The sequence below is a fragment of the Vulpes lagopus genome, chromosome 11, assembly GCF_018345385.1.
Source record: "Vulpes lagopus strain Blue_001 chromosome 11, ASM1834538v1, whole genome shotgun sequence".
In the NCBI taxonomy this organism is placed as follows: Eukaryota; Metazoa; Chordata; class Mammalia; order Carnivora; family Canidae; genus Vulpes; species Vulpes lagopus.
Window position 1 is genome coordinate 76,059,990 of NC_054834.1, and position 14,126 is coordinate 76,074,115.

At 55.8% G+C, this 14,126-nt stretch overlaps 1 protein-coding gene across 2 annotated transcripts; it reads left to right on the plus strand.

Annotated features, from left to right (window-relative positions):
- Positions 1–1,131: 1,131 nt before the first annotated feature.
- On the plus strand, positions 1,132–13,735 carry PYGM (glycogen phosphorylase, muscle associated). 2 transcript variants are annotated; one of them, XM_041774308.1, is made up of 20 exons: positions 1,132–1,685; positions 2,725–2,826; positions 2,935–3,013; positions 3,101–3,204; positions 3,570–3,701; positions 5,152–5,263; positions 5,353–5,435; positions 5,968–6,111; positions 6,451–6,543; positions 6,781–6,927; positions 7,083–7,246; positions 7,571–7,685; positions 8,231–8,332; positions 8,664–8,811; positions 9,118–9,176; positions 9,305–9,446; positions 9,897–10,104; positions 12,789–12,923; positions 13,141–13,207; positions 13,323–13,735. In XM_041774308.1, exons 1-20 carry the CDS (start codon positions 1,443–1,445, stop codon positions 13,470–13,472), a joined length of 2,529 nt encoding a protein of 842 aa, XP_041630242.1. In that variant the 5' UTR covers positions 1,132–1,442; the 3' UTR covers positions 13,473–13,735. The 2 variants fall into 2 exon arrangements, with proteins under 2 accessions (XP_041630242.1, XP_041630243.1); XM_041774309.1 differs by lacking the exon at positions 1,132–1,685 and adding an exon at positions 2,398–2,481.
- The last annotated feature ends 391 nt before the right edge of the window (positions 13,736–14,126 follow it).

A 14,126-nucleotide genomic window follows, 5' to 3' on the forward strand; every position in this document is an offset into this window, starting at 1 on the left:
GGAGGCAGCAGCTGGAGGATGCAGGGATTTATATTCTCGTATGAGAGTGTAAATTGGAGGAAGGAATTCACAGCTCAGAAAAGTAAACCAACCAGCTGAAGGTCACAGAGCAAATCAGTGCTGGGGGCCAGGGCGCGAGCAGTGGATTGGTGACAGAGCCTCTAAAGGGAGGTCCCGTAGCTGCTAGGCCACGAAGACTGAGTGGTGTCAGGTTCCAGCTGCAGAGGCTCCCATTTTCTAGGTGAGGTCACGCTGTGGACCCAGGCCCACTGAATATCTGTCTGGTATGTGGGCCTGGGTGGGAGGAGCGAGTGGAAGGAGGTCTCTAGTCACCTGGCAGCTGCGTCAAAGGGAGATCTCACGCCACTGACCAATATGAGTTGGTGGGGGATGCTTCAGTTTATTCTGCCACCGTGGGCACAGTACTACAGTTCCCAGAGGCCCCTGCTCTAGGCTAGCAGCCCCTAGCCAAAGCTGGCCCGTAATCTGACTACCATCCCTCTCAAAAGGTCACTTCAGAACTCCCTGAAGGACAACAACAGGGGGGACCAGAGTGGCTCAGCTTGGGTGGAGGTGGGGTGGGAGCAGCGACCTGCCTCAAGCGACCTCCATCCCACCCCCTGGAACCCAGAGTCCTGGTCCCCCTTCTCTGACACCAGGGTCCTTTGCTAGCTACATCTGTTCAGGGCACCCTCACAGCTCCTGGCCCTTCAGCCTGCATGGGGGTGTCCTGACCCCTGTTGCCACCACATAAGCCTGTGACCTCCAGACCTGGGCACAGACACCCCTCCCTCCCCACCCCCATGTCAGGCTCTACCACGGAAGCTTGACCAGAGGTCTTCCAGCTTGTGGGCAAATGTCTAAAACAGAAGCCAAGCTGCTCTGACGAAGGCTGAGCCTCCGGACACCTGTCCTCCCGATAGCCCTCCCTTGCTTCTGCAGGAGCGCTGACCGGCCCAAAATCTGGCCCCACCCCTTCATCCTCGAGCCAGGAGAAGGGCCCAGATCAGAGCTACGGCTCAGCCAAGGCCCAGCCCGCCAGCTCCAGTCCAGCCCTAGGCCTCTCAGGCAGCGCTGCTGTGTTTCATCTCTGACTCTGCGAAAGGCCGAGGAGGGCACAGAAGACCCCAGCATGCGGGTGAGGTCTGGAGGAAGTGGGTCAGCGCAGGGCTGTGAATGAGCCAGGCCAGGCCTGCTCTCCCTGCCCCTCTCCCCTCTCCTCCCCTGGCCACCAAAATAGCTCACTAAGCAGCCAGGCCAAGACCCTCCCCTTGCAGGGGGAAGGCGGAGCAAGCTGCCCAGAGCCAGGCTTTAAAACCCCCTGGGCTGCCGGAGAGCTCCACTCCCTGGCAGGAGGCACTGCCTTGGGCACCCCGTCCACCCATCCATCCACCCATCTGTCCGTCTGTCTGTCCGTGCCTCCAGCCTGCCCTCCTGCAGCCATGTCCCGGCCACTGTCAGACCAGGAGAAGAGAAAGCAGATCAGTGTGCGTGGCCTAGCAGGTGTGGAGAATGTGACGGAGCTCAAGAAGAACTTCAACCGACACCTGCATTTCACACTCGTCAAAGACCGCAATGTGGCCACCCCAAGAGACTACTACTTTGCGCTGGCCCACACTGTTCGTGACCACCTCGTGGGCCGCTGGATCCGCACACAGCAGCACTACTACGAAAAGGACCCCAAGGTGCTGCTTGGAGTGTCCTGGGTGGGAAAGGGGTCAGGATAGGGGGGTCCCCAAGAGGGCCAGATTGTAAGTGGCATCCCTTTGTAGGGTCAGGGTTTTCTGCGGGCAAAATCAAGGGTTCCTTCCAGGGACGGAGGTTGGAGGAACAGGGGCACCAAGTGTTGTTGGTGCCAAGACGACCCAGGTAGAGAAACCTGGGGTGGGGGCAGGTGTGTGTGTTGGGGGCTCGGATCAGGTGGGCTGGTTGCAAAGGCTTGGTGCCCATTCAGGAAGTGGAGGGGCTTCTGGTGGTTGGGAAGACCCCCGGGCCTGGGTTGGACCTGAAGTGGAAGGACGGGTCATCAAATCTGCAGGCGGTGTGTCTGTGCCACCGGTGGTGCTGGATAGCTGGGGTAGGGGGATCAAGTGTCTGTTGGGATCATGGTAAATGTCAGCAACCTGACACTCTCAGGCAGGGGGGGAGGGGCCAGCAAGTGGGCCAGGGAGGGGACCTGGGAAATGGGGAGACCAGGTACCCTCAGCATCCCGGATTCTGGTATCTCTCTGCCCCTTCTTGGGGCTGAGGCTGGAGGACAAAGGGGAACTAACTGGGCACTGCAAGAACAGGAGGTGGCCAACTCTCCCCGTGACTCATGGTGACCTTGAGCAAATGACTGATTCCCCTGCACCTCAGGCTTTGCCCTCTGGGGGAGTACTTGGAGGTGCTTCTCTGGGTCCTGACTCCCCTATGGGCTGCGGGGAGGCTTATGTGCGATGGCAGGGGTTTTCAGCTCTCCTAAGCACCCCAGTCCCCAAGGTAGATATGGGAGCCCCATTTTGCAAATGAGGACATTGAGGCTCAGAGAAGAAAAGCGATGTATCTAAAGTCAGAGGCAATGCTAGACCAGAACCAATGCTAGACCGATGGTTCCAGAAGCCTGTGATGAGGAGAAAACAAATGGAGACAGGGCTGGCAGGAGTGGGACAGGAGGTGTGAGAGGCCTGGCTAAATGCTGCTAGGCAGCCCTGACTCCTGCCCTGCACCTGTCTCTCTGGGCAGAGGATCTACTATCTGTCTCTGGAGTTCTACATGGGACGGACACTACAAAACACCATGGTGAACCTGGCCTTGGAGAATGCCTGTGACGAGGCCACCTACCAGGTGCGGAGGGGGACGGGAGTGGGGGTGAGAGTGGGGCGAGCCTGAGTAATTGGGGGATACACCTGCTGGCCTTTGGCCTTGACCACTGCCACCCCCTGCCCCCTCCAGCTGGGCCTGGACATGGAGGAGCTGGAGGAGATTGAGGAGGATGCAGGGCTGGGCAACGGGGGCCTGGGTCGGCTGGCCGGTAAGTGTGCAGGGTGGCAGGGGTGGGGTGGGTAGAAGGGTTCCTTCTTGCCAAGCCCCTGACACCCACCTCTCTGGAAACCCCTAGCATGCTTTCTGGACTCGATGGCAACACTGGGCCTGGCTGCCTATGGCTATGGGATCCGCTATGAGTTTGGGATTTTTAACCAGAAGATCTGCGGGGGCTGGCAGGTGAGCAGCCTTGGGCCCTGGTCTGGTGGGGACCCAGGCCTGATGGAGAGAAAACCCACTGGATCATCCATCTCTGGATAGATCCAGAACCAGCCTCAGCTTTGACAGAAAGCATCTTTGTCCCTTCCCCCTGACCCCAAAGACTTCTGGTCACTCTTGGAATGGGTGGTCCATGCCTGAGGAACTTCTCAGGCTCCCATTACACACACCCTGTCCCATCAGATATCCCACCAGGCCAGGGGCCCACCCCAGGGCTCTAATTTGCACTCTACAGAGGGCACACTAGGGCTACTGCTCCTGCCCTACCCATTGCCCCTCTGGATCTGACGTTGCCTTCCTTTCTCCCCAACCTGCCTTGGGCTCAGATGGAGGAGGCTGATGACTGGCTTCGCTACGGAAACCCCTGGGAGAAGGCCCGACCTGAGTTCACGCTGCCTGTGCACTTCTATGGCCGAGTAGAACACACCAGCCAGGGGGCCAAGTGGGTGGACACCCAGGTGAGGGAGTGGGGGCAGCTCCCAGTGAAAGGGTAGTGGGGAGGAGACTCTGGAAGAAAACAAGGAGATACAGAGAAAGAGCCTGGGGGCTACTGGACCCGGTGCTCTTTCCAATGGAGGACACTGAGGCTCAGAGAGGTTAAGTGATCTACTCAAGGTCAAACAGCTGGAGCTAGGAGAGGCTGGAGACAGGGTCATAGAGGACCCAGGCCAAGCACAGAGCCCAGGAGGAGGAGAGAGTCTCTACCCTGCCCCCCGCAGTGCCCTTCCCCTGGTCTGGCTCCTTTCCACCTCACAAAACTCTTCCAAGAATAATCACGGTGACTTGACTCCCCAGCACATCTAAACTGGCAGCTCAATGGGAAACAAAGCAACAGCCCAGAAAGACGGACAGGGAGAAAATGAGCACCATGAGAGAATTGACTTGTTCAAGGTCACACAAGTTAGAGGGAGCCTAAAGTCAAACCAGGTGTCTGAATCCCAGCTCCATGAGTTCTTTCAGCTGTGGCTGGAGGTCATGAACCTCCAGGTGACTGCACAGAAATCTCTTGGCTTTCAGACTCGGGCATTTGTTCTGCTATCATCCGTGATAAGATTCAGCAGGGGCTCTGGCGGCCCACCTAGCTCTCTGCTCTTGGGCCAGTCCCTTCCCTCCTTGAACTGCAGCTTCCACTCTGTTCCAAGTACAGGCTCAGTTACTTAGTGCTGGAAGGAAGGGTGCTGCCCCTGGGGGGCATGGATGTGCCCCCTGCCCTGTAGTGACAGGAACTGTCGGCAGCAGTTATTGAAGTTTGCCAGTTGCGGGAGGTGGGGCCAGCATTAGTCATTGCTAATTAACCCCCTGGTCAACCAGGCAGAAGAAGCCCTTCGGACAAACTTGACATCTGTGTCCCCTTTAGCTGGGCCCCAGGCTCCCCCCAGCCCTCTCAGGAGCCCACAGCGTCCTCTACGTTGTGCTCAGGCCAGGTGGGCCTGCTCATCACCATCACTACAGGGTGACCACTAGCAGAGCCCCCCTCTGTTCCTCACAAGCAGCCAGGCAAGGTGGGGTGGGGGGTGTGGGGAGTTCTGGTGGGGGATCCTCTCTATGATGAGGTCCAGAGACGTTGAGAGGTTTGCTCATGGTCACCCAGAGTTGGCACTAAAAGCTGAGGCAGGAGGATGCCTGGGTGGCTCAGCAGTTTAGAGCCTGCCTTCCGCCCAGAGCGTAATCCCAGGGTCCTGGGATCGAGTCCCGTGTCGGACTCCCTGCATGGGAGGCTCTCTGCCTGTGTCTCTGCCTCTCTCTGTATGTTTTTCATGAGTAAATAAATAAAATCTTAAAAAAAAAAATACGGGGCAGGGAGTTGGCAGGGCACAGGGACAAAGGCTGGGATTCAGCTCTCAGGGTGCCACGGGGTCATGGGGCAGACACCCAGCTCCTGACAGCACACCGGACGTCCCCCCGCAGGTGGTGCTGGCCATGCCTTATGATACCCCTGTGCCTGGCTATCGCAACAACGTCGTCAACACCATGCGCCTGTGGTCGGCCAAGGCCCCCAATGACTTCAACCTCAAGGACTGTGAGTCCAGCCCTGGTCACTGGCAGCCCCACCCTCCCTGGCCTGCACTCAAGTCCGAGCCTGACACTGGCCCCACTCTCCCCCCTCAGTCAATGTCGGTGGCTACATCCAAGCTGTGCTGGACCGGAACCTGGCTGAGAACATCTCGCGTGTCCTGTACCCCAATGACAACGTACGTTGTCACCTCCTGGGCTGGGAACAGGAAGCCTGAGAGCCTGGGAGAGGGCAGAGGACTGGGAAGGATGGTCTCTGGTACCTAGTCACACCCAGGACGGTTTTTTTTTTTTAAGTTTGTTTGTTTATTTATTTATTTTGTTAATCTCTACACCCAGAGTGGGGCTTGAACTCATGACCCAGAGATTAAGAGTCATGTGCTTTTCCAACTGAGCCAGTCAAGTGCCCTGCACCCAAGATATATGGTTGGCTCCTTTGTGTTCTGTTTTTCCTCTGAGTTCTTTAAAAGGATGCCTAAGTCCTGGGGACAGCAAGTTAGGGCAGGGCGCTTTGGAGGAGCTGTTGTTCCCTGGCAGTGCTGACAGTACCCCTGGTCCTTGTGTGCCCCCTCCCTAACACTATCCCCCGCTGCTACTTCTTGGTGGGGGAAAGACCCTGGGCAAAAGTCTCCTGGCCATACCCACAGCAGCATTAGGCCACCCCCTACCACCACCTTGACTTGCTCAGCCTTGTGCTGAACTATTTCCCAGTTCTTTGAGGGGAAAGAGCTGCGTCTGAAGCAGGAGTACTTTGTGGTGGCCGCCACCCTCCAAGACATCATCCGCCGCTTCAAGTCTTCCAAGTTTGGCTGCCGTGACCCTGTGCGCACAAGCTTTGATGCCTTTCCAGATAAGGTACCAGGGTCCAGGGAGGGTCCCTCTCTACACCTCCCAGGATGTGTGGCATCGCCTCTCCCCTCCAGTCTCAGCTCACCCCACTCACTCTATAAATGAGGGGGTAGAGGCTGGATGCTGGTGGTGTGTGAGGGTGACCTGCTCAGAAGCCTCAATCAATGGGCACATACCCTGGGAACGTCACCCTTGTCCTGTCCACAACTCCTCCGATGAGGCCTACTACCCTTGGCTAAGCCCTGGAACCACATGGGCCCTTGGAGGGGGCTCCAAAGGGTCAGAGGACAGTGATCACAGCCGTAGTTTGGATCCCAGACTGATTCCCAGCCCCACTCTCCACAGGTGGCCATCCAGCTCAATGATACCCACCCGTCCTTGGCCATCCCTGAGCTGATGAGGATCCTGGTCGACCTGGAGCGGCTGGACTGGGACAAGGTGGGCTTCAGGACCCCTCAACCCCCGCTTGACCCTCTCTGTCTCAGGGTTCCCTTCCTAGTCTGGGAAGCAGAAGTATGTGAGCGCAGCCCCCATGGAACAGACAGCAGTGCGAGGCCCAGGGGGCGAGTGTCTTAGAACCCAGGGATGGGGCCCAGGCTCTGGGCTACACACCATGTATGGAGAGCCATCCGAGTTAGGCCTGGGGGTTCCTGACTCCCCAACCCTGCCTATCAGGCCTGGGATGTGACGGTCAGGACCTGCGCCTACACCAACCACACGGTCCTGCCTGAGGCCCTAGAGCGCTGGCCCGTGCATCTTATTGAGACGCTGCTGCCCCGACACCTCCAGATCATCTATGAGATCAACCAGCGCTTCCTTAACGTGAGTGAGGGAGGCCTGGGCTGGGGGGTGGGGGAGTGCTGCGGAAGGCGGGTGCAGCACGCATCCTGAGACTCAATGGGCAGGGCTCTGGGGGTATGGGGCTGGGGACCTGGGTTCCTGAGCCCACGCCTGAGCTCTGGGCTCTCCCTACACAGCGGGTGGCAGCTGCTTTCCCAGGGGATGTAGACCGGCTGCGGCGTATGTCGCTGGTGGAAGAGGGCGCGGTGAAGCGCATCAACATGGCTCACCTGTGCATTGCGGGCTCACATGCTGTCAACGGTGTGGCTCGAATCCACTCAGAGATCCTCAAGAAAACCATGTGAGCCCTCTCGCTCCCGCTGGCTCCTCCCCTGATGACCCCCCCCTCCTCCCGCTGGCCCCGCCCCCGCCCTGCCTCCGCTAGCAGCCGGGGGAGGGGTCCTCACTACCTGACCCCCCAGCTGGCCCTTCCCATAGGTAGCACTGCATTTATAAGTGTCATGGCCCAGATGTCCAGGACAGTCTTGTCCCCAGATGACCCCTTCTCACCTACAGCCACCCCCTCACCTCCGGGCCCCTCTCTGCAAGAAACCAGAGCGGGGCCTCCGGGACTAGGTGTTCCTTCCGCAGGGATGAGTAGTGACTCTCCAACCTAATCCTGCAGCTTCAAGGACTTCTACGAGCTGGAGCCTCATAAATTCCAGAATAAGACCAACGGCATCACCCCTCGTCGCTGGCTAGTTCTGTGTAACCCTGGACTGGCAGAAGTCATTGCTGAGGTGAGAGGTCACTGTATGGCCAGTAGGTGTCAACATGGGTCACTAGGGGGATCAGCAGTGTAAGGACATATAGGTGGGTTATTGTAGGGGGCCCCCCAGGAGGGCTGAAATCCGTCCTGCACTGCGTTCCCCAAGCCTTGCATGTGCCTGGAGGAGGGGAACCATTTTCTCGTATGCATGAGGATGCTCTGTGGGCTTGTGGAGGCCAACCAGGTGGGAATTCACAGTCCAATGGAGAGGGTCACCAACAGGTCACATCTGAAGTGAGACTGGCAAGGGGCACAGATTGTGAGCAGGGCCTCAAGGTCATTGCCTGTCTGAGGAGAAGGCCAGGAGAAAGGCCCCCTGGGGTCAGGGCGGGTCAGCCATCAGAGTCCCAGGTCTGAAGGGAAAATGCAGTGCCCTGCACACACTGCATCCCTGCTTGGAGGCTGGAAAAGGAGGGGCTGTCTGCAGGGACTGGGCTTGGCTGAGCTGGAAAGGGACCCCTCCAGGAGGGAGAACCAAAAAGGGGCACAGGCTTGACTGTGAGCCATCTCCCACAGCGCATTGGGGAGGACTATATCTCAGACCTGGACCAGCTGCGCAAACTGCTCTCCTTCGTGGATGACGAAGCCTTTATCCGGGATGTGGCCAAAGTGAAGCAGGTAGGCAGTGCTATGACCTGGGACACTTGTGCCAGGGTGGGAAGGAGTGGGCCAGAGGTGCTGGGTGCCCGGGTCGGGAATGGCCAAGGGAGCTTGGCTCTCCCGCAGCCTTAGGCCCCTGGTGGAAGTTGCCTGGAGTCCATGGTGAGAGGGCATCATTTGACTCCACTGGAAGAATGCTAACATTGATTAGCAATGTCTGCTCTGGGCCCAGCGTGGAGAAAGGTGGCAAGTGAGCCTCCCGTCGTCTACCTTTCTGGGCAAGAAATGGCACTGTAGGATTCCTGAGTCTAAGTCCTGTTGGTGAGCTCTTCCCCATCCCCACCTTCAGGAAAACAAGTTAAAGTTCGCTGCCTACCTAGAGAGGGAATACAAAGTCCATATCAACCCCAACTCGCTCTTCGACATCCAGGTGAAGCGAATTCATGAATATAAACGCCAGCTCCTCAACTGCCTCCACATCATCACCCTGTACAATCGTGAGTGGCGGGGTTTCACTCTGGCTCGCAGGGCTCCCCTCTGTACACCTGTTGGTGTACTACATACTTCCAATTCAATGTCTCTCTTTTGGCTTTGGGCCAACTCTTGAGACATAGATTATCTCCATTTCATAAACAGGCAAATGGAGGCTCAGAGAGGGGGAAATGAGAGATTGGAGGTTACATAGCCAGTGGTTGTCCAAATCAGGTCTACTATCTCTCAGCCAGGGCCCTGGCTGGATGCATGCTGTCAGGAGGTATTGCCAAGAGGGAAAACCTGGCCCACTGTTCTGTGTTTCTCCACAGGCATCAAGCAGGAACCCAATAGGTTTGTCGTGCCCCGAACTGTGATGATTGGAGGGAAGGTGAGAAGTCAGGCCACAGACTGTGGCTCTGGTCCTTTGGCATCCAGGTTGAGGGTGGCCTGGCTGGGTTGCAGGATAGGGGGCAGGACGCCGGACTGTGCAGCTGACCCCAAACTGTGCCCCCACAGGCTGCCCCTGGATACCACATGGCCAAGATGATCATCAAACTCATCACAGCCATTGGGGATGTGGTTAACCACGACCCAGTGGTAGGAGATCGCCTCCGTGTGATCTTCCTGGAGAACTACCGAGTCTCGCTGGCAGAGAAAGGTGGGGTGCCACCAGAGGGAGGCTCTGAGGAGTTCAGCCAGGAAGGAATATCTGTCACCTGTTCCTTAGCATACTGGCACTTGGAAGAAAAATCTGGGAGAGGACAATCCTCAAATCACAAGGATGTCCCCCTCTGATGGTGTAATTTCAGGCAGTACAGAATGAAATTATAGAGAAGATTGAAATTAGTGGGAAGATTTGCCCTTCAAATCACACACACACAGTGGGTGGAGGTGGGGAGAGAGTCCAGGTTAGATCTCAGGTGTTCAAGATCATTAAGCAGTTGCGGGGAGGCTGGTGGTGAGATGGAGATTCAGTTGGTTACTTCTGGAGGGTGAGGGTGGAGGGGGCTCTGAATCTGCTATACCTATGGCCAGCCTAACTCCACAGTCCCTAGCTGGGGTGGGACTGTACCCGGAACTGAGCTTGTACCCTGTGGCTGCCCCACAGTGATCCCAGCTGCTGACCTCTCCGAGCAGATCTCCACAGCAGGCACGGAGGCCTCAGGCACTGGCAACATGAAGTTCATGCTCAATGGAGCTCTGACCATTGGCACCATGGACGGAGCCAATGTAGAGATGGCAGAGGAGGCGGGAGAAGAAAACTTCTTCATCTTCGGCATGCGGGTAGAGGACGTGGAAAAGCTTGACCAGAGAGGGTATGGGGGTCAAGGGCTCCAAAGTTCACAGTCCATGGGCAGGAGGCCCTGAGGTGTGGCTACTAGAGGGTAGGGCTCCCTGGAAAGGCTGGCCCAGGCTGCACAGCGTGTTAGTTTTGGCCACGAGGATTCTGGAGAACTTGGGAGGAGGGACTTATAACACAGAAGGCTAGTGGCAGGGGAAAAGAAGACACTTGGAACTGAAGGAAAAAGAAGAAGAAATTATATCAATTCTAGGACATATTATTTCTGGCATTTCTGGAAGTAATATTAAATTCTTAGGTCCCTGGCAGCTGTGGCAAAAAGAGAACTAGGAGTACAGTAAGAACAGCTGTGCTTATGGTCAGATGTGCAGTTCTTCAAAGTAGATATTTTCCTGGCATTACATTTTTTATTAAGATTTTATTATTTATTCATGAGAGACACACAGAGAAAGAGGCAGAGACACAGGCAGAGGGAGAAGCAGGCTCCATGCAGGGAGCCTGATGGGGGACTCGATCCCAGGACTCCAGGATCACGCCCTGGGCTGAAGGCAGATGCTCAACTGCTGAGTCCCCCCAAGCGTCCCAATATTTTTTTAAAAATAATTTTCCACCTTGCTTGTAGTTCTTTTTTTAAAAAAGATTTTTATTTATTTATTCATGAGAGACAGACAGACAGAGAGAGAGAGGCAGAGACACAGGCAGAGGGAGAAGCAGGCTCCATGCAGGGAGTGTAACGTGGGACTTAATCCTGGATCTCCAGGATCTTATCCTGGGCTGAAGGCGGTGCTAAACCGCTGAGCCACCCAGGCTGCCCCATCCCAATATTTCTTAAAATTTATTTTAAAATATATTTTTTCCTTCTCATGAAAGCAATACTTGCTCCCTAATTAGAAAAATACAAAATCCCAAATAACAAGTCATTCATAATCTCATCACCCATTTTTAAAGCCACAGCCCTTTTGCTATGAATTTATGTGTGTGAGTACATGTGTACATATATAAAAGTTGGGAATAATGCACATACAATTTTGAGGTCTTAACACAACTTTGGATCCTGATATCATTAAATGGCCTTTAAAATATTTAACATGTTTGTATAGGGTTCTATCGTAATGGATATACTATAACTTATTTAAGCAGTTCCCTGGTGTTGGACCTTATGGTTGATTTCTGCTGTTTGTCAGTGTAAATATCACTGTGATGACCATCCTTTTATATCTACGTCCACATCTTTATTTCCTTTAGTTGATTATTAGAGGGGATATTTCCAAGCCCCAAAAAGTATGAGTTTTTTTTTTTTTTTTAAGCATGAGTTCTTAAGGCTCTTGATGCATGTTGCCAAATGCTTTCCAGAAAGTTGGTACCAGTTTACACTCCCACCTACTGCTTCTGAGAGCTGGCATTAAATATTGAAAGGAAATCCTCCCGTTGGGCTTGACTAGGAAGTTCAGACTTTGTCCTTTGGACAAGAGGGAGATAGGACATGTTCTGAGCAAGATCCAGCATGTTCAGAAGCAGGCTCCAGAAGGAGAGTCTGGGCTGCAAGGTGGAGACTGGACTATGTGTGTGTGTGTGGCGGGGGTACAGGTGGGGGCCCAGGGTAGGGGCTGATACCAGAACGCAAAGAGAGTGGCCTGAGTGTCAGTGCTGGGGATGGGGGTCATGGATGTCCTCTGCCTCTCTGCCCCTTCCTGTCCATGAATCTGACCAACTGCACCCACTCCTTGACCTGGGTGGCCAGATGGAAGTGGGGAGGAAAGAAAAGAGATGAGACTGGCCTTGGGGAGGGCTTTGAACCCTGAGGGGTGACTTAGGGGTGCTTGCACTGGCTCAGAAAGTGGCACCCAGGGGGCAAGCTGGCACCGGGCCAGCAATAAGTGTGGTTGGACAGTGAGTTTAAGGAGCTTCCTGGAGGATTGGTCTGTTGGTTCCTCCTGGGGCTTGAAGGCAGATGGACTTGGGAGAGGGAATGGGAAAAGCCATTCAGGAAGGAAACACACCAGTTGGGAGAGGTGGTGGCATGTGAGAGGAAGAGCACTTGGTCTAGGGCCTTGGCTCTGCTGCTTCCCTTTCTTCCTCTCCAGGCCTCAAGCACATAAGGGGAATGAGAAGCTGAGCAGGGAGGGGATGCCTGAGTGGCTCAGGGGTTGAGCACCTGCCTTTGGCACAGGGTGTGATCCTGGGTTCCTGGGTTCCAGTCCCATACTGGGCTCCTTGCATGGAGCCTGCTTCTCCGTCTGCCTGGGTCTCTGCCTCTCTCTCTCTCTCTGTGTCTCTCATGAATAAGTAAATAAAATCTTAAAAAAAAAAAAAACAAAGCTGAGCAGAAAAGGGAAGCAGCCTCTGGGGAAGGACCTCCCAAGGGGTTGTGGCCCCTCCAGGGAAGGCAGCAGCCTGCTGGGCCTGACTTTTAAATTTTTTTTTATTTTTAAATATTTTAGTTATTCATTCATGAGAGACACACACACAGAGGCAGAGACATAGGCAGAGGGAGAAGCACACTCCCTGTGGGGAGCTTGATGTGGGACTCCATTCCAGGACTCCAGGGTCACGACCTGAGCCAAAGGCAGATGCTCAACCACTGAGCCACCAGGTGCCCTGGGCCTGGCTTTTGACCCTGGGACTTTGGATTTCTCTGATTTTCTCCGGAGAAGGAGCCAGGAAGTCCTTTTCATGGTGCGGACCCCTCTTCCCCCACAGGTACAATGCCCAGGAGTACTATGACCGAATTCCTGAGCTCCGGCAGATCATTGAGCAGCTGAGCAGTGGCTTCTTCTCCCCCAAACAGCCAGACTTGTTCAAGGACATTGTCAACATGCTCATGCATCATGACCGGTGAGCTGTCCGGCCAGGGAACTGTGCAGGTGGGACTGCTGGGCTGAACTGGGCTCAGGTGCTGCATGGGGAGACTGGGCAGGGGTCCTGGGCATTTGGGGCCAGGCTCCTTCGGAAGCACGGAAGCAGCTTCAGTCTCCTGACTCCCAGACCACCAGGACAGGATGGGCTCGGCCCTTGACCTTATGGAGCCTCCTCCCTCTCTATTCATCTCCAGGTTTAAAGTGTTTGCAGATTATGAAGAATACATTAAATGCCAGGAGAAAGTCAGTGCCTTGTACAAGGTGAGGCGTCCCGGGCCAGGGGTTGGCAAGGCTCTAGTGGTCCTGGCTGGGATGTGGTGGAAGGTGCAGATCCCACTGGCAGAATGAACCCAGAGCTCTCTTTTGGCCTGTTTAGAACCCAAGAGAGTGGACGAGGATGGTGATCCGGAACATAGCCACATCAGGCAAGTTCTCCAGCGACAGAACCATTGCCCAGTACGCCCGGGAGATCTGGGGCATAGAGCCTTCACGCAAGCGCCTCCCAGCCCCGGATGAGACCATCTGAGCCTCCAGACCAGACCTCAAACTAACCTCTGAGTTTGTTTGCAATCCCTTGTGCCAGCCCAGCGCCTCATCCACAGTGGGGTACTGGAGTTCCATCTCTCAAGCCTCTCCCTGGAACCCCCCACTTCCCCCCCAGCCTCAAGATCCCAGTGTCCAGCGTGACTAAGGACACTGCTCCCATCCTGCCCTCTGGCTCCCCGCTCCCTCCTATTTATGGGTCTGACCAGCTGCACCCACTCCCCAGTAAATTGATTCTCCTTGGGAGCCTCCTTACTCTTCTGTTGGGAAATATTTTTAGGTCTGGGCAGGCACAACAGCAGCTGCGCAGTCACCGTGCCTTACCCACCCCCACCCGCAGGTGCGTCCCCTCTGAAGGAGGGGGCAGCCCACAGGGGCGGGGCCCGAGATTCTCCAGCCTCCTTTCGGGCGTCACCCTCCACGCCTCTCTTCCCAGAGCTGTGTCCATACTAGGTCAGCGGCCTGCCAGGCTGGCCGAGGGCGGAGCGTCCTCCTGGGTGGGGCCCACCAGGGCTGGGAGCTGGAACTTGGGCAGAGGCCTCCTGGGCTACAGAGGATCCACGCGGTCCCGGGCTGGACCTGGGAGGGGGAGGAGCCTGTGGGTGGTTGGCGCCTTCTTGGCTCCGCCCTTAACCCC